Source organism: Ooceraea biroi, chromosome 5, assembly GCF_003672135.1.
Source record: "Ooceraea biroi isolate clonal line C1 chromosome 5, Obir_v5.4, whole genome shotgun sequence".
Lineage (NCBI taxonomy): Eukaryota > Metazoa > Arthropoda > Insecta > Hymenoptera > Formicidae > Ooceraea > Ooceraea biroi.
Window position 1 is genome coordinate 5500148 of NC_039510.1, and position 19830 is coordinate 5519977.

Genomic DNA, 19830 nt, shown 5'->3' on the forward strand with positions numbered 1-19830 from the left:
ACACAGCTCACAAATAATGTAGAGACTTATCTGACTTGTATTACGCGACGTCACGGGAGAATGCTGCGCGCGATGTTACGGACTTACGACATGTTGGGATTAATATCGCCCTTAATAAATTCCTGAAATTTATCGCCCTTCGCTTATACACACGATCTCGACATTTCACGTCGCGATGGGACGTGCTGCGATGGGACACGGCAATTTGGAGAATCCCGAGAACGTCCCTACGGGCCTCAATCGCCGTCGATCACCCGATCGATCACGCACATCTTCACGCATACATCTTTACACCCTCTCGTCGCAGCTTCCCCGCTTCGAGCTTGTCATACATTCCTCTTGCGATGTTCAAGTCTGAGAAAGCAGTTCTTCACATCAATGCCCAGCTTCCTTCCGGCGAATGCAAACACGGAATCCTCCGATGGAGAATCAATAATCTAACGATCCCGATCTGGTTTTAGGTATCAGCAAAGCGATCTTGATCTGGTGCGATGTCGTCACGGCAACTTCGACTCGGTGAAGAGAAATCGCAGCGCCGACACGGTGCTCGTCGACTCTGGAAGGCGGTACGGCCGCGGTGTCTCCTCCGAGGACAGATGCCAACGAAACTCGGACCTCGACTTGGTCGGCACGCTGCCGAAGCGCAAGCAGGATGCGCGGAACAGCAGCGGCAGGAGTCTGGGATCGAACTCGTCATCCTCGCAGCCGTGCATAGTGAACACCGCCACTGCCAATGTTGCCGCCCACGTCGACGACGATGATCTACTGATGAAGTTGATGCACAAACCTGACTGCGAACTGCTGAAGCATCGCCAGCAATTTGGAAAGTGCCCCGACCTGAAGCTGAACAAGCTGATGAGCGGCGAGCCGCAGGACCAGGGATATGCATCTGAGCGATCGCCAGAGGACGAGCATCCTCCGTCGCTGCCGGGACAACCGTTTCCAAACGTGACACCAGGTAAATTATCATAGACAGCGATGTCACCTCACTCGTCATTTTTCTCGAGCGTCCGTAAATGTCAGCCTCGAATTTTTTGATATGTATCAGGATATCAAAATATTAGTTGGAATAAGATGTCTGTTAGAGTTAGAAGAGATGGAATGGCTTAGTCTGTAGAAATATTCATGATCAAAAAATAGGTCTTCTATTTTTAAGTCTCCCATTGATCGCATAGTTGAGTATCTCGCAGATTAAAAAGTTTGTGAAAGAGAAACTTTCGTTTCTATTTTATTTAGAAAAGATAGTTTCTTTATTTGATTCTTCGTAGATATTTTTATTATCGATGTATTCATAGTATATGTATGTCTTCCTGTTAGATGCAGATTTCTTTTCCGCGTTACGCGCAACGTGAATTAAAACGAGGATGTCTCTCCCCGCGAGAAAGCAACGGTATGCGTTATCCGGCACGTATAAGTAACGTGCAATTAATATTCGCTCGAGCATAATCAGCTCATTGTTCGCAAGCGATATTCACTTTAATAATTCACGGCGGCCGTGTGAGATATATACTCGCTCGTGCAAGGCTCATTGAGCGAATGATTCTGGAGAAAATCGAAGAGAATGAAGTACATAAGTGAAAATGTTCACATAACAGATTCGGAAGACTTGGCGGTATGGATCACGCAAGAGTAAAGCACTTTTGACTGGCGACGACGCTCTCACACTCTACTTCGAGATGCGAACTATTCATATCCTTTCGAGATCAATCATGAAAATTTTTCGAAGATCGCGATTTTCTCTCTGTGAAGATTACATCGTCATGTGCGGCTGCTTGCTACACGCGGCTACAGAATTGATAACGAGCGACTGATAAAAACGAATGGCTCTCGGCGATGATGAACGAATGAAGAACGTGCTCGCCATGCAAAATGATCGCGACTTTAAACGGCCGGGGGAATTTTTGTAAAACTTCCAGTTTCTATTCAGGTTCTCTTATTAATTCGTTCTCGCGCGCATCGCGATCGCCAGTAACGCGACTACATTACAAGTACTTATAACGTTACCATGTTATAACGCGAGTACATTATAAGAGATCGAGACGATCTCTCACTTAGATCGGCGATGATTATACGCTTACGAATTCACGCGAAAAGGCGGCTTATTGCGCGTCTGCCCAGAATAGCCGAACGTTTCTATCTCGAGGGGTTAATTTCGCGCGAATCTCGCGGGACGGATTGTACATCGCGGGTTTGAGAAAGGTGCAGGTTGTCAATTACAACGCGCGCGCGACGCTCGTTTTTGACGTGTCTCACGATACTTAATGACACAGTGTGAAGTATATCCCGTAATTTAAAGGAGCTTAACGATCCAACTTGTTCGCGAATACGTTGTTGATACGTGACTAGATCAATCAATCGTCCTCGTCATCGCCTGTCGTCTCTCCCCCGTTCATAAATTTCCACTCGGAGAGTCACGAGGGAGTAATAATTTTCCCTCGTTAACGTTTAAAAGAACCGTAATCTTCCGTGTCTCGGCTAAATTGATAAAAAATAGTGTCGTTACAACTCATCCATAATGCAGGGAAATCTTGGAGCGCCATCGCGCAATTACGTTAATTAGAATTCTCGTAAACCCGCGCCCCGGGCCTCGACAAGGAACCTGTCAGATTCCGACGAATCTACATAACTTTACATATAACACGCGTGTTGAGAATGACGTTCGACTGTTGGAAAAAGTCCCTCCATTTCTCTCTTGACTTTTCTCTCTTGGCGCAGGAAACTTTGGAACGAATAATGTGTCGTTTACTTTCCGGTGATGGGGCCGATCGTAAGGCGATTTGATCGATCGCCGGTCGCGCACTTCGCACGGGTGTGTCTGTTACCGTGACGCGCACGGAAAATCTACATATTTTCAATTTCACCCTCATGCATTTGGAAGGAGCTGCTCACTGCGCGACGAATCCGCGGAATTATTTCCGTGCGTCACTTTTCGCGTCGCTTCGTTGTCGCAACGATTCAAGAGGAAGATACGAAGAAAAGAAGGAGTCGGCAGCTATTAAAATGTAAATTATTCTTAGTACCAGCGGAAAAGAGTAGCCGCTTTTCGGCTCGTGATTAATTCTTATAATAACCTTTCCGCTTCCATTTGTGTTTGCTTTTATATACATATTAAAGGAGCGACAACATCGTTCTCGTACAACAATTGACGTTTCTTGATTTTAACACGATAAAACGTAACGTTTGGCATTTAGCGCGGCGGTTTTCCGTTATTTTTTTAGTAATTCATATGTTCCTGCGCCGATACTATATCTAGTTGGACAGGCGAGAGAAATCATTTTTTCTTATGAAAAATAGATCGTGTTTAGGGTTGGAGAGATTAAATCGAACGGCGCGAGAAAAAATTCATTTCATCTTGTCGGATGTTCTCGCGACGTGGAGACACTTGTTCTTAGCGCGTTAATGGTGCAATTTAACGTAGCAACATCGTTGTTTATCGCGCTCGAACGAGTTTTGCACAGCATGCTAGTTATTACTCCGTGCATCCATCGCTCCTCTCGTCTACGTGTTCTGCCTTAGGCAGCGGTTCTCAAGGACCAAAGAGTGGCGGCAAAGTAGCTCTTTGGTCTCCGAAGAGGTCCCTTCCCAAGCGTTCACCGCGCAATCGTGATTCTCCTCCGCAAATCGCGCGGTGTTTCGCAAGAAAACTCCTGCTGAAGAAGATGATCGCGTCATTCTTCTTGAAGGAACTTGCCGCCTTGTGCAACATGATTTTTGTCAATCAGCTCTTCCTGAAACCTCCTGAAACGCGCGAGAAGCGGGATCACGAGCTCTTCACCCCTGTAATCTCCCGGCGACCATTCGATTTTATTACGCATTTGGCGAGTAAGCTCAATGGTGCCGTAACAGTACGAGTTTGCGAACGTGATATGGGATCGCTCGAGCAGTATGACGTATAATCGCGGGTCGCACGATCCGCTCGACGCGACGGCGAGATCCTTCCGCGCGATGGTCGGGCGGGCGCTTTCGCACGTTCCGGATATGTGCATGGGCGGCGATCGAGCCCGGTTGAGAGGCCCTGACCCAGAATCGTATATTCGCGGTCCTTCGCGAACGAACACGACCGCGCGGTTTGCTTTGCGCGGACTGATATTTGCGGGATCTGGCCGGCTGCACGAAATTACGAGGTTGTGCCCGTTAATGCATCACATCGTTGCCCCAGTGCGGCGTGGCGGGTCGTCATACAGGAGGAGGGTGTTAAAAATCGATAAACGATAATTAAAAGCGCGGACGCGGCGCCGCGTTTTAAACCTGCGAGGAGCACTCCCAAGCCACTCCATTTAAACGGCGGTCTATTAATCGAAGAGCGATGCTTAATGAAGCATTCTTATCCTCCTCCTCCTTCTTCTTCTCTTCCTCTTCCTCTCTCAACGTGGGTGTACGTAATCAGAGGCGCCCTTCGTTTCACGTGCATCTCGTGCGCGTGTTTGCTCGCAAGATCGTCGAATCGTGCATAATGCACTGAAACTTTGCCGCGTTAAACGTTACTTAGGCGAGCAAACTCACGAAACTAATAAACAAACTATCCGGCATTACGTTCCTCATTGTGCAGCAGTATTTGCTAATCCATTTGTTTGTTGCGGGTTAACAGCAACCACGACAACGTCGAACGAGACAACATCATGCCGCTAAATCGATAAGCAGTCGTCTTCGTTAACGGATCTTCGTTACGCGATCCCTGTGCTACTCGCGGTGTGGATTGTTTATACTTGGTATTATACCAATGCAGAGAACCGTGCTCCCGGCTGGGAAATATTCAGTTCACATAGTGATCAGGAACTCGATTCAGAATGCTCTTCCTGACGCGAATACCGGCGAAACGTCAGCCAAACTTGAGCCAGTACTCGAGTCTTGGCAGGCCATCCGCGTCTCCAGTATTCACAGGAATGGTAGAATCAATTCAAATCATACCTGTGTCATTAATCCTAGAATTTCTTTGATATCGGGTTTCCGACACGCGTATTTTTCTCTCTCTCTCTCTTAATTCACGTCCGCAGAGGGATTTAATCGTCATCTCTGGGATTTTCTCTCTCTCGCATGGTTTCTCCGGAACTTAATTAAAACTCGTATTTTTCTCATGTCTTCTGTATCGCGAATCCTCACGTTCTGTCCGCCGCAGTTTACCGAAAGGAATCAGCGGAGCGTTCGGCCGCCTTTGTGCACCATTTGCGTTAATGAGAAAACTCCAATCGCGCGGACGTAATCGAGATGAATGGAAGACAGTCGTGGCGATGAAGCCACTTCAAGTCTCCAAGAAGATTGCTAGTAAATCTCGACGCGGCTCTATCATAACGACCGAGAATCATGATTCATCCGGATGCCTAATTCCCCGGCTATCAAGATTTCTTTCCCGGTTCCGCTCGTCGAGCGAGAGCTACGAGCTACGGGGCTTCGATGTCGCGAGGAAATATCGGCCCGATTTAACGAGACCGCCAATAAAATCGGAATCGGGAGGAACGGTAATCGGAAATCGCGATTTCCACCGCGTAATTTGTCGAAGTCGCCGAGACGCGTACGTGACTTGTCGACGCCGCTGCGACCCGCTGCCTCGGATTCGCGGTTTTGCGGAAAAAGAGGACCGTTCTCCCTTTCTCTCTCTCTCTCACTGTTTCGTTCGACATCCATCGCGACAAATACCGGAGGCACTATGTGAATCCGCAAGCGGTCCGCTTTCGGTGCCGCCTTCTCTCGCTGACATCGGTAGGTTTTCTAAGTCAAGAATGCGCTATTGATCGCACGGCCGTTGCACGGCCGCTCTCCTCGCCTTATTCCGAACTGGGTCACTTCGACGTACGTTCCATGCGTCTCACCTATTGACCCATTTGTCCTGGGGGGGCCGTGTCGGGAGAGTAAGTGCGAAAGAGACGGCTAACTATTATATATTGTTTCACGGTTTCGCGACGTATGTCCTCGGCGCGTGTCTCCAGCCGGGTCACAAGGTCAGCGCGGTCGGACGTACGTCGCGGCGGGTTAATTTCAGTATCCCCCGGCAGACAATGCTGCACCGATGGCCAACTGACCGTAATACGGAGGTCGAGGGATATTGGACGGTACTTTCGGGGACGCGCTGGATATCTCTTGACTCAGGATGACATTTGTCCGACTAATGCGGTCGTTTTGTCCAGAGAGCCGCCGGAAACAATTTCGGTTTTTCGTTCTATAATTACTTCCGAGTGACGAACGATTACTCGTATACTCGTTTGTTACATTTAATGCAGCAACGTTGTTCTTTCAAGCTTATTTTATTGTATGTTTTAATAATGCGTGGTTAAATATCAAATATTAAATATCAATGCCTCATGTGAAATATCTACTTATAATCTTACTTAATACTTGTAATTAAAAATTACAAAATGAATTTTAATAGACTAAAATATTATTCTCTCTCAATTTATTTATAGCTTTGTTTGTTACACAAAGAGAATTTTTGTAAAAAGTTTATCTCTTCTGGCGACAAAGGGACTCTGGATAATTTTACAAATTCGCGGGCTACGTTCCTCGAATACTGAAAATTTCCAAATTGAAAATAGAACCGAATCGCCGCGCCGAAATTTATTTTACAAGCTCGCTGAAATATTATGACGGTCCATTTCTGTGTGAAACCACCACATTTGCAATCGATTTTCCTGATGCAGGAACGCCGGGAAACGAGGTGGAAAATAAAAGGGAAAGTGGAGTGAGGGTTTGTGGAGGAATACGATACGTAACTCACCCTCGTCATCGGAATAGCGTGACGGAAAGAGGTGCCTTGAAAATCATCACTTTCTGCTGTGATAGTCGTTCGATCTTTTTTTCCCTCGATACCTTATTTTATCACTGTGTTATACTCCGCATTATCTTTACTATTATATTTCATTTCATATTTTTTTTTATTATGTATGCATCACGCTAGCAGACGTGTAACGCATAACTTGCTGAGTGGAAATAGTGATTCTACAATAGAGGCTGAAAACGGAGCTCTCTGCGCAGCATATCATTTCTTCCTGTCAATATAAAAACGAACTTTTCGCAGAATAAATCTACGACTGCATGCACTGGGGAATTGCGAGTAAATTGTACGCGTAAAATAGATCGTAAAAAATCCGGGGGTTGATCTGCAGTGCTCGTACGCGAGAGCGCCGCGAGTTCGACGAACGTTACTAATCCTGGAAATTGGAATCGTAAGGGAGCAATTTTTCGCGCGCGAACGTCCACGGCGGAAACTTTCAACCTGTTCGATCATGATGCATTCAAACGAGAAGGCAACTTCACGGTTCGTTCTTGCGACTTCCGCACATTGTGTGCCCTGCATATACCTGCCCCTAATTGGCCTAATAATTCCCCGCTAAGAATGAGGAAAAACCGTAACGCGTTGAATGCTAATGAACGAGCGGGAAGAAAAACGACTCGCTTTCCGAAGAATGGACAAACCGGCATGCATCTCGCGATCTTCTCTCTCTGTCTCTCTCTCTCTCGTCTGCGTTTACCCGCGAAGAGATTCACAGTAAGAAAACGATTCTTTTTCATTTCCAACCGCGCATCCACAACCCGCGTGTTAGGTCCTTAAAAGCAACTGCGAGCGAAAACCGCCATTCATTTGCATAAGAATCTGCGGATGTAAATATCTGAAAGCGCGAGAAGTGAGCTAATCCCCGACGCGTAATTGCGCGTTGTAATTGCATTTATCAAGGAAGACAGCGAAAACAATAATGATCGCGTCGCGCTCTGATATTCCGCGCCTGCATATTATTCATGAAAAAGATCCCTGTGCATCTATCGGAGCGAAAGGATCCACACGAAAGCGATTCAGACTTGAATTTCCAGCTCCTTTCTCGCGCTCGTGTCGATCATCCGCCGCGAACGAACGAGCGAGCTGGTGAACGACTGAAAAACACCGGAACTTAATTCCCAGCGCCCAGCGCACGAAGGTAATTTCCGATCGACGACCTGTGCTTCGTTGCCGCGCGTGGCGCCGATCGTAATTCGCCAGGAAGTCCGCCTTGCCAAGCCGTGGGGTACGTCGCGTGGTGCGCGGTACCTGGTTGCCGACCCCGTAGCATGCCACAGCATGAATAATTTCGTCGACCGATTGCCTAGGTAATACGAGGACCCTTCCTGCCGTACGACGTTCCACCGGATGCCGCACGGCAGGGAAATTTCGGTTCCTCGACTCGGCTCGACTCCACTCTACTCGGGGTTGGCGTGCACGCCGCATCGAACCGGCCACCGGGCAATTCCTGACAGATTGTTGTTACGCGGGGCTGGCACAAGCGCTGGGTGTGAGGGTGAAATAAACAGCTAGTCGGCGAACGGTGCATTGACCGAGAAAGCGTAATTGGCGAGCATCAATTACGAATCTCATAAATCGAATGGTGGGTGATGGGTGAAGTTGAAAAGCGCAAAAGTTAATGTATAATGTAATAAATAAGAAAGAAGAAGGGCTCAATTATTATATGATGAGACTAGTAATCGAGTACTTCAATAGCATCATTGATTGAAAAGCTGCAGACGATGTAACGTGATTACGTACACTTTGCGTAAATTGGATAAGAGATTTTTAAGGATAAGGGAGGAACGTGAAAATTAATACGTGCAAGGAACGAAAGATCTTTATTATGCAACGTCATGGAATCATCACTGTATGAAGAATATAAGAACATGGAAGGATTGATGACAAAATTATGCTATAAAAATGAAATTTCTCTTGTTTAGAATTCCGCAAACTCGGCAGCCTTCCTAATCAGAAACGCCGTCCATTTTTCACCACCCGAGCTCGCAATATATCTTCTGCTTGCAATTAAAGTCTGGAAATTCGTGCAAATCATACTTGCATATCTCCTCTCGTGCGAAACGAGGGGGGCGGCTGTCGGTCCTCTCTGCATAAACGCCGTCGACACGAAACCGACTCTGAGTGGCACGCCGACGGAACGGCCACGGACGTCCGGGGTTTCAGGTACGACCGCTTTCCGGTGCCCCCTTCCGCCCGTCGGATAATCCATGGTCGGGCTGATGGCAATCGTGTTATCGTGGTTTAATGGCTCCTCTCGTGTTGCGTGTGTGTGTGCATTAACGTCGATTCGGTGGCGGGTCGCTCCTACACGCGGCCCGCTCCTGTGAATGATTGTCGTCGAGCGTGATCCTGCGGGATCGCGTGCCATGAACTCCCTGGGGAGACTCCGGGGAATCGGCAATAATACCTTGGCGATAAATAAACGTGCGACTTGTCAGATGCACTGCAATCTGCGATCCACTACTGCGGTCAATGCGGTTGCGGCTCGCGACTGCTTGGTCGAGTCTCTTTTTAATCTTCCGCCCTTGGTTATTCTCTGATTTCTTTCGTATTACCACAGCGCTTCCGCTAAACGAAGCAGAACTACTCGAAATAAAAGCTTACAATTGAGAGCTACTGGAACAAGAACCGGAATGAAGCTCTTCTTTAAAGGATAGTTTCAATGAGGCACCACCATTGATCTAGCTAATTTGAAAAATGACAAAACCCAGATCGGTGCCTCGTAAGAAATTACACGGATTAACAATCTTAGAAACTGATCTTTTATGAAGAGAATCTCTGTATTCCCGAATGATCGATGATCCGTTTTTCGCGGAAACACCGTAAATTATGGAGGCAGAATGTGCCACGTAGTCCAACAAACTGCGCTCTTTCCTCTATTAGAGATCAATCCATCGTTCCTCTCATGGAGCTTTCATCCATTATTGAGTAACCCAAGTGCCGCGAGTGCCGCGAGATCGCGTCGTGACAGGGGAACCGCGGGCAACTCTTCCTCGTTACTGTCTTACGATGCGATTTAATAAAGCGCGCCATTAATCACGCGAGGCGCGTGTTAACAGCACGCCGCTGTCGCCAAAGAAAAAGAGAGATAGAGAGAGAAAGAGAGAGAGGATCAATGGAACATTCGAGCGGATTTCCGATCAAGCCGCGAGCTTCCAAGTTCAGCCACGCGATTCTCCAACCCTCTCTTGGATAATTTATCGCTGGGTCGATGGTGATCGCGTTATCGCGGTTTAATGTCCCCCGCGTCGCCGTTATATCCCACTGGTACCCACTTTTATGTTCCCTGTAAAAAGCATTGGTCCCTCCTGACGATTCCTTTTCATGCGGGCGTCCCCGTTCCCTTGCTTCTTTTTTTTTAATCGGTTCGACCCGGTGCTTTATAATGCGATCGTATAACAGGCTCACGGACGACGTCCGAGCCCGTAAAAAATCGCGCAACACGCCGCGACGAGCTGACCTGTGAATAAATCGAACCGAGTTGGCAGGTGGCATTAATCGGCGAGCGATGGTGTAAATTGATGCGATTAAATCGCATCGCGACGGTTTACGGAATGCACGCGATGTCAATTTCAAGCCAACCCGATTGTTCTCATCTGATCCTCATCATTGTTCAGTAATAATGACACTATATGTCATTACGTGTTTTTCTTTTTTTATCGGTGAGATGCTATTTCGAGACAGCTGTAAATACGCATTCGGAAACACGACATTCATTTAATATATTCCATTCACAGCACGTCAACACGTCGCGTTTATTCGGGTTTGACGCCGTGTGTCCGTATTTTCTTCTCTGAAATTCGTTTTTATACGAAAAAAAAAACCCCGGAGCTTTAATAACGGTCGCCGTCCCGACGCTCGGCTCGACGTATTATCGATCAGAACGAAATTACGGCGACGATATCCGTTGCGAGGCGATCTTTGTTCTTTATTGCGTTATAAGGAAACGTCTCGCGCGACAAACGGACGACACGAACGGGGGAGCATGCAACGCAGAGAGGTGTTGACGACAATGGCTGTTTAACCATTTTACCCTTGAGAAAAAGGAACGACATGTCAAGTTTTCACCCTCGAGACCGAAAATTTTCCCGTGATTTTCTACAAATTGTTCATCGCCAAGATTAATATAGTAATAAACGTGACGTCACGCATCGCGCATAATATTAATGCGATGTGATAAATGACGCAGTAGTGGCAATTTTGAGACAATTACGTGAATTATTCAGAGATCACCAGTTTACCGACTACGTGAACGTGTTTCATTTCTATATTATTTACAATGTTACAATGCGATTGTTGCACTAGGGAATTGTCCCAAACAAGAGTGCAAATGAATAACACGGTATCATGATATCTATTATACTCGTATTTTGCTGCAACAGAATATCAATTTAGCGACCTGAATAATTAAAAATCTGTTTTACATCAAATATCAAAAAATATCGAGAAATTTTAATATATCTCGGAAATATATTTTCAAATTTATCAAAAAATCAGAACAAAAATATGTTTCAGTAATAATTCGTAATAATATTTGCAAAGATACATCACAATGACAAATGAAGAAAGGTCGATCCTAGAGAGATTTTAAAAAAGATCACAACTCAAGAGAGGATATCTTTCCTCCTCTCGATCGCTGCATTCCCGATTTATTATGCCTCGCCGATGATGCCATTGCCACGATTATTCTTCCCGGGATGACGCTTCCGGGACCTTGTTGGTATTCCGCGATTCGTTCGATATTTATTATCGCCGATTTAATAAATGGTGAAGCGGAGTCTGGATGACGGTGCACCAGTAGAGAATCGTATGACAAATGATGGACAGAGATATCTCGCGACCACGTGTGACGCGTATCGAAGACTACTCGTCTTCCCGTTTACGAAAAGTCAAGTTTATTAGTTTCTGTCTCGAACGTGTATAAATCACAACTTGAACGAACATGAACTTGAATCGTGAATAGAAAAGAAGTGATTGTAACATGATGAAATTACGATGTGCAACATTTCTTGTTGGACCGAAAAGACGTACATGATAGTGAACAATGAAGTATGAAGGAGCATTCACGTGCATATACTGGTCTTGATCTCGTCGTGGAAATCCTTATTTCGATGGTTTACGAGACCGAAGGGTTTATAGTTGCTAAAAGCAGTTATCTCCCAAGCTCCCAATAAATTACCCGCGTAACTTTTTACGATTACGGATATAAAACTTCGTATGTTATCGGGAAGACTCTCAAGGTATTTTAAGGAGTTCGCCGCAGTCGAATTGCGAGTACCTTTCGAGATGAAGTTTACTTTTTATTGATAGGACTGCCGTATATCCTCCAAGACATCAAAGCCGATAGAAACGAACGCCGCCGGCAATAAACGTAACGATAAATCTGGATCGGGAAAATCATCCTCGCTGCCAAGTAAATCCGAGAGTCATCGCTCGGAATATCCACGGATTGGGAAGAAAGCGAATCTTCTCGATCGAATCTTGCTCGGCATGGAATTAGTCGACTCGTCGAAGCTTAATTACCGCCGCGGAAATCGTCTCGAGCTTCATCATGGCGGAAATATAATCCGGCTCTAACGGCCTAGACCTCGATCCGTTTTATTGTGCCCGTTTCGCTTCAGTTCGGGATAAAGTGAACCTTGATAATTACTACCGACGCGAATGGGCAGTAAAAAAAGTGAAATCGCCTGAGATCGGCAGATAGGAATGGCAATTGGTGTGCTTGTTGCTAATCGCGATGATTATATGCCGAACTGACGTGGATCACCGGAAATATTCCGCAATTATATTATTTTCTCGTCTCGGAAACGTGAAATTTGCATTTATAATATTTCACGAAATATTTCATAAAATTGCAATTCGGCGCATTTTGAAATTATTATTGTACATTATCTTCATAAATTTTCAGGTACTATTATACATCGATTACCGTAACCGGATATCCTCGTGATAGTCGATAATTAACGTAATCAAGTATTATCATTAACGTGTACTATCTGTGTCCTAATCAATTATCCCGCTGAATATATAAATTACAGTATCAATTACGGTAATATAATACAAATCACGTATTTACATATCGCAAATGCATCTCAATAATTTTACTTATCTGTTAAGCTACGAAGCTGAGTCCCCTCCATGTAAACGTCTATTAGATTCATTCGTTGCAACGTACTCGCTCGCAATCGAGCGACTATCAACATTGCCGGGTGTTAATTACCCGCATGGACCGGCCGTGCGAGCAATTCAGGATACACGACGACGGCTTTAAGATCTAATCTCGGCTAAACCGAGGCAATCCTTTGCGGCTGCATCGCGTTGACATCGTGCGTCTCAAGCGAGTGGCTGATAATCGCGAACGGTTCTTCTCTCTCCTTCTATTTCTCCACGCGTATTTGCAACGCAAATGCGGTTATCGCCACTTGGTTTCAAACGCAGCGTAAATGTATCCGTGTGATGTGTCGTTCAGCCTGGACGAGGCGCTTTATCGTCGAGGTATTCGACGATAGAACGCACGAGCACGACGACGGTGCACTGTATCGTAATTCAAGCTAATTCAAGCCAACGCTTGCGACGCACGAAACCCGATCGGATCGCCGAGGCGTAACCCGATAAAAATGGGCCGGTCTCATGATTCATTTCGATTCATAAACGCGCGCGGATACTTTGATATTCATCGTGAAACCGAGCGCACGCTCCCTTCGCGTCCACCCCGATTCTTCTGTGAATCGTAAATTTCATAGCGATATTTCTCTCCAACTCCGCAAAACTCTGATCGTGTTTTACGTGTGGTAAAGTTTTACGTAGCCTTTAGAATTCTTGGCGAGTCGGACGAAATATTTCGGTCAAACGAATTACCATCTCACACGTACGTACGTTAATTAAATTCGTCTCTCAGAAAAAAATTCAACAGCGAGTCGCAATGAAGAGCCAGGCCTTTTGCAAATGTCCTCTTGAAATCGAGATAGGCAATCGGCGTGCGTTTCATGGCCGAGATATTAAGTTCGACGATTCTTCTCGGCTAAACGAGCGACTAAATATAACTCGCAGAGTATTCACGGCAGAAGAGGGCACCGAGCGCGAGTCTATATCAGCGATAATACCGATATTCGCGCGGCGCATGTAGCCGACGATAAGAGTAATCGTGGCGGTAAATTGAATGTAGGAGCAGGCGAGATAATGGTCTCGTCTCTTTATCGGGGGTACCTTACATAGGCCCACGGCCGGTAGTTTCCACGCGGAAAAGTAATGATCCGTATACTCCTCCCGACCCACGCCAAATAGTTAAAATATCGGCCTGTCAGAAATTCTGGAACTGAAATTGCATTCCGCCGCACCTCCTTCCTCGACCGACTATCCACCGTTCTCTCGCACGCAGAATCACTTAATTTATCTTTGTAGCTCGAAGTTTATGCCACTTCATGCAATGCGGATGCAAGATGATCGCGTATGAGTCTTGTTAAAAGCGAAAAGCTTCGTTGGATTTATCTGTGAGAATTTTCGCTGCGAACGAATCAGACACAAAAAGATCGGAGTGAACTCTTAGCAGAAGAATTCGATATGTAATTATTAAATAATGTTAAACTACGAAATTGTAAGGAATCGACGCGAATGCGCGTTCTTAAAATACCGCGATATCCCGAACTAAGATGTTCGAGGTAGAAATGTTAAAATTGATATAACGAGCCGGTTTAAACAGTTGTCGCTCGTTAAGTGCGTGTTCGTTCGGCGCGCCAACGACATTAGAGTTCTTGCCCGCGTTTGCCATTAAATGACGCATTTTTCGCCGATGAAAAGCCGCAACCTCGGACTAGAATGTCGGATCGAACGATGGAAAAGGAAGAAAAACGATGTCGGGAGAGAAAGATAAGATAGAAAGAGAGAAAGAGAAAGAAGGTGCAGGGAGAAAGAGGCAAAATGTGTCACTGGCAATCTGCAAGTAACGAAGTCGGCATTAAAAGACCGGTACCACCGGACTACTCAAACGTACTCTCGCGCTTCGTTCGCCGTTCGTCTCGTTTGCACGCTCCATCGCGCTCTTTGAGGACCTCATTTTACGACTGACATTGGCCGGTGCTTTTCACGACCGCGACGTTAATTACATGTCGGTGCAAACAGTAAAAGATCGCGGATCTGGACGCAATTCCGCGCGATGGAACGAGAAAGTTGCAGCCCCGAGAAACGCGGAACTCGTACGTTAAATCAGCGTTATTAAGTTCGAGCCATGTCTGAGACGACGTTCTCAACGTGGTGAAGACATGCGAATATCCACCGTGATTAAGAATCTCCATCATGGCAACATTACGTCCAGCTGCCGTTCAAAGCGAGACGCGGGCGAACGTTCGAAGCGGATCGGCGAATCATCCGCGCCGCATTAAGAGCCGCTCCATTATCAGCGATATCACAGGAGCCAGAGGCTGAAAAAGGATTACCAAGGGATCCGCGGCTCCGAAGAGCGAGGCGATTCTGCTGCGAGTCTCCGGCGATCGTCCTCTTCCTCGCGAAACGGTAACGGCAAGCAATGTGCAGCTCAGCTCGGCTCGCCGCGCGTTAGACCCATAAATATCGGTATCTTCATCGCGGACCGCGGCCAGCATCCCACTATCTCGTAATGGATTCCATAACGGACGTGGTGCACGTGCTAGTCCAGCCAACCGAGCCGGCCAGGCCAGCCAGTGTCGTTCATAAACGAGGTAAACCCCGCGGCGTTTCCTCCCCTTTCACGAGCCTCACTCTCTCGCTCTGTCTCTCTCTTTGCACGTTACATAATCCGCTGACCAACCTAGATGCGCACGTAGTCTTAATTAAACGAGCAGTCCGTTCGCCCGCCTTCGTTCCCTTCTTCATGCTACCCCCATCACGGATAATTGATCGTTTCCTTAATCGGATCGTTTTTAGCGAGCGTCTCGATTTGCGAGATGTGGAATGACGCCGGGCATGGATTCGAGGTGGCTGCGACAATTGTCTGCATCTCTTTTCCTCATTTCTCATTCATCTCAAGTCAAGCCGAAAGCAGCCGGAAGAGTGATTCGCGCGAATACCATGCGACATGAAGCGGACGCGCCGGGATATTCATCTGTCCGGTCGCATTGCGGAACGAACTGTCGCGATTGAGGATACGATGACGGGAGATATCGGGATATACGTTTTGCGTCGCTTCTCACTCTGCGTCGGATGCATCTGATTAATTAATAACTCCGTCTGCAATTGCCTTCTCTGGATACGGGAAAGTTGCGCGCGTGTACAAATATGAGAAATGACGTGACTGCGATTAATCAACGCAGGCTGAATCGTCTGGCATCGGGTTAATTAACGGTTGGGAGTCGACTAAATATAAATAATAATTCGAGTAATGTAGTTAATGATTTTCGCGCGAGGCGAGCGACTATTATTTAAATTAATTATTGAAGTTATCGTAACTTGCGAGACGATTACTAATTAGGTTAAACTAATTAGGAATTTAAATGATTAGAAATTAAATATAACCGTTTTAATATTAAATTAATTCTGAGCTTATCAGCTTTTAATGAGCGATCGTGGAACAGCTTATCAGGATAATTTGCTTATCAAAGCTAATTTTATAATCGCTCTCGGAACGTGAGGAAGCACGGGGCAGAGATTGTGGGTCCTCGGCTGGCAGTTTCCAGAGAGAAAGAGAGAAGGAGAGAGTTGCAGTCGCCTTGTCAGCAACTATGATCTTAATTGTAATGGCCGTGCGCGCAGTGAAAACAATGTACACGCGCGGCACTGAGTGAAGGAAAATCATCGTATTGCAATCGGCCATGCAATTTCACGTGACGTTTAGCAAGCGATCGGGGAATCCATTGAACGAGAGGAGGCGGAGAGGGTGGTGCTGCAATTTCGAAGCGATTCCGACAATGGCCGGGCCCGGTCTCTCTTTCGGGAAGCGAGTGACACCGTGTGACTCCAGACAATAACGCGGCAAACGTAAATTGCCCCCTTTGCAAGACGGGGACGCGCCGCGGGGGAGAGTACCGATTTGAATGCCGAGCAAAGTTAACAAAGTGAACAATACGCGCGATGTGTCGGTTAGATCGGCTCAATATCCGGCGGAAGGTAGGTCAATTCCGAAGCTGGCATCCACGTCGCGCTGATTTCTGCATAAACAAAAGAAAATCATGTTACATAACGAGCCTTCTGCGAAGCCGCGATATTCCAATTTATTGTTAGCGAAATGAAACTCAGTTGCAGCGCGAAACGATACGCAATAGGATACGCGTAACGTATATAATTACCATTGTAACAATATAACGTGCAATGTATAATGTAAGGTAATATTCAATTTCCATCGAATTCGTAAAAGTGACGGTACATTTTACCAAATTTCCGCGAATGCAGCTCGTGTAGGATCTGCGAAGCGATCGGGAGTCGAGGGTCTTTCCCATGAAACGCCACTGATTTGCTCTTGCTCGCAAATTTGTCGTCCTCTTTAGTGCTAGCACGTCGCTTCGAACTTCTGATGAATCGAGTTCTGCTGCAGCGTGTTCGCCGTAGGTAGTTCTCCGTCACTTTAATTGGTACTAAGTGGCGCGGAGCGTTCCGTTTCGCGATACGACTACTTCAGCTTTAAACGTCAAAGTGGCAGGCACGGGTACGGTTCCGTAATAAAATCAAACTTGCAAAATCAAACAATCGCCTGAACAGAGTCGCTTTGCTGTCGACGAGTTTAATAGCGACGTGCGTGACACGCGCCGTGTACGTGTGCGTACGCATATTACACGCACGTGCTCACGCATATTTCGGTAACGTGTCCCCCGAGCGACTGCCACTTGAAAATTATGACCGACAGGAAGCATTCCGCGAAAGCTACCGCGGCGCTTGAAATATGTATGCAGCCGTACCGCGAAATTGCACAAAATACCGCGACACAGAAAGTAATTGTTCCTATTCTACAGCTCTATGTGTCTTTCTCTCTAGCGCCGAATATTATTAGCCCATACGTCACTCCAGCGAAAGCAACCACGAATTGCGTTGCACACATTTTGCAGGCCGCAATGTCGAGAGATCAAAATCTCGATTTGACGAGGCGAGATTTATGTCGAGAGATCAAACTCTCGATTTGACGAGGCAAACTTTCCTCCTCTGTATCGCGATCGGTATCGTTACGTCATATCGTTATGTAATATTTTGACACAATGGCAGTTAACTAAACACTATTCTTTGTGATGAATTTTTTTATAAACAACATTGTCATTGTCTTCAGCACGAATAAAATTAAATCGTAAGCCTCGTTCCTCTCAAGGAGTTTGATTTAACTCACGATTCGCGTGTGCGACCCCTGAAGCGAAGGGTCTCCGAACAGTCTCGAAGCGCGCGAAGGGCTCGTAGGTCGTTAAAGCAACGTGAAGCAGATAAGCGAAACGTTTCTCAGTGGGACGTGACGCTGTCGAGGGACACTGGCAAACACACGCTAAAAATGTTTGAACAACTTTCAGAGAACACATTCCGCGTGATTCTGCAGAAGAGTAGTCGCGGCCTCGGGCTGAGCGTTTCCGGTGGCGGCACCGCGGGACCCGTCCGGGTGAAGAGGCTCTTCCCGCAGCAACCGGCTGCCATGTCCAACAAACTCCAGATTGGCGACATACTGCTGGCTGCCAACGGGGTCCCGCTGACCGGCCTCACCAATTATGTAAGTAATCAATCGGTTGCAACGGGGAATCGCGAATGAATCGAAGTTGATGAACGGAAACTCGCAGATTGCAAATTGTAACGACGTTTCGCAAACGCCGCGAGTACCAAGTCGACCAGATTTACTCGCGAGGATGAGATACCATTTGATTATATCTGATGCAGACTAAATCCGAAGCGCACGGAACATGTTCCACACGAGGGAGCCAGGAGAGACACCGGTTTTCGATATCTCTCCACACGATCTCAGCAGAAAGATATAAATAATATGGAAAGCTTTTACATATTACATCGGACGCATATCTAATCAAGCTCCTCTGACATTAATAATTCATATAGATTTATTGAAATTCACTCTCGCGCAAAGATCTACGCTCGTTCCGTCGATTCATTGAATATATATCGGACGCGGATGTCAATGTCCGTTTCCGAACAGGAAGTAACTAAGCGCTGGCTATTTCCATTGAACGGGCTTGAACGATATTAGCGCAGCGAAGCGAGGTGCTCGCGCTAGTAATGACTGCTAGGAGGATCCCGAGTATCCCGACTACGGCCGGCCTCAGCTTCGCTGTGCTCTGCCGTGGCTCTCCTGAAGATTTGCATTGGATTAGCATAATGCAGCTACGCCCGCGGGCCCCGGCGAGAGGATAGACGTTATCTTGGCGGTATACTTGGCAGGTTGTCCCACGAGGGCAAAAGCAATACTCTGCCTCCTTCGGCCAGCACGCAGGAACAAGCAAGCGTGTGCACCGCCTCGTAAACTCGCGCGCGCCCGCATAAACGCCTCGCGAGTCGGCTCGCGTCCGATGCTAAAACGTCGACTTTGCCTTAATTCAATCGGTCCGCTTTACCGCAGGACATCAGTAGGAAACGGCAGTTTTATTATCGCTGTCCGCGTTCAACCGCGGTCGTTGCTGCGGCCACAAAGCGAGATCGTCAAGAGAACCGAGCGCGCACGCGGCGAGAAACTTAAGGAAGTAAATCTACAAAATTGTCTTAGAACGAAGAAGTGAACAGGAAGTACGGTTTATGTCTTCTCAAGTGCGATGAACGTCTCAGGATTTTTATATTCCTGCGAATGTAACTCTCCTGAAGCGTGCTTGTACAGTAAAAAAGAAAACGAAGTGATAGCTTATAGAAGAATTATAGATGTAAAATAATTCTCTTTCATTTCTAGAAATTTTAAAAAATTTTATCGGTAGAGAAAAGTATTGAATCGTTTATAATTCTCTCTGCATTATGGTTCTCTTAAAATTTATCTTGAATATTTCTCATCGTTTTTCTTTTACCGCCATCGAGTTTATATCGTCAAGTTTCACTCTGGAGATGACGATCTCGCGCTCGTTGCAAAACACAAACTCGTTTTCGGCTTTTTAAACCGTCAAAAATCGTAACGTCTTTCGCTAGAAGTAACA

At 46.5% G+C, this 19830-nt stretch overlaps 1 protein-coding gene across 1 annotated transcript in view; it reads left to right on the plus strand.

The window, feature by feature from the left end:
• Window positions 1–19830, plus strand: part of LOC105287577 — a 107886-nt gene that overhangs the window by 79979 nt on the left and 8077 nt on the right. The window contains exons 4-5 of the mRNA XM_011353198.3: window positions 462–958; window positions 18223–18416. Of these exons, the coding sequence (XP_011351500.1) occupies window positions 462–958; window positions 18223–18416 (691 nt within the window). The remainder of the gene's footprint in view (window positions 1–461; window positions 959–18222; window positions 18417–19830) is intronic.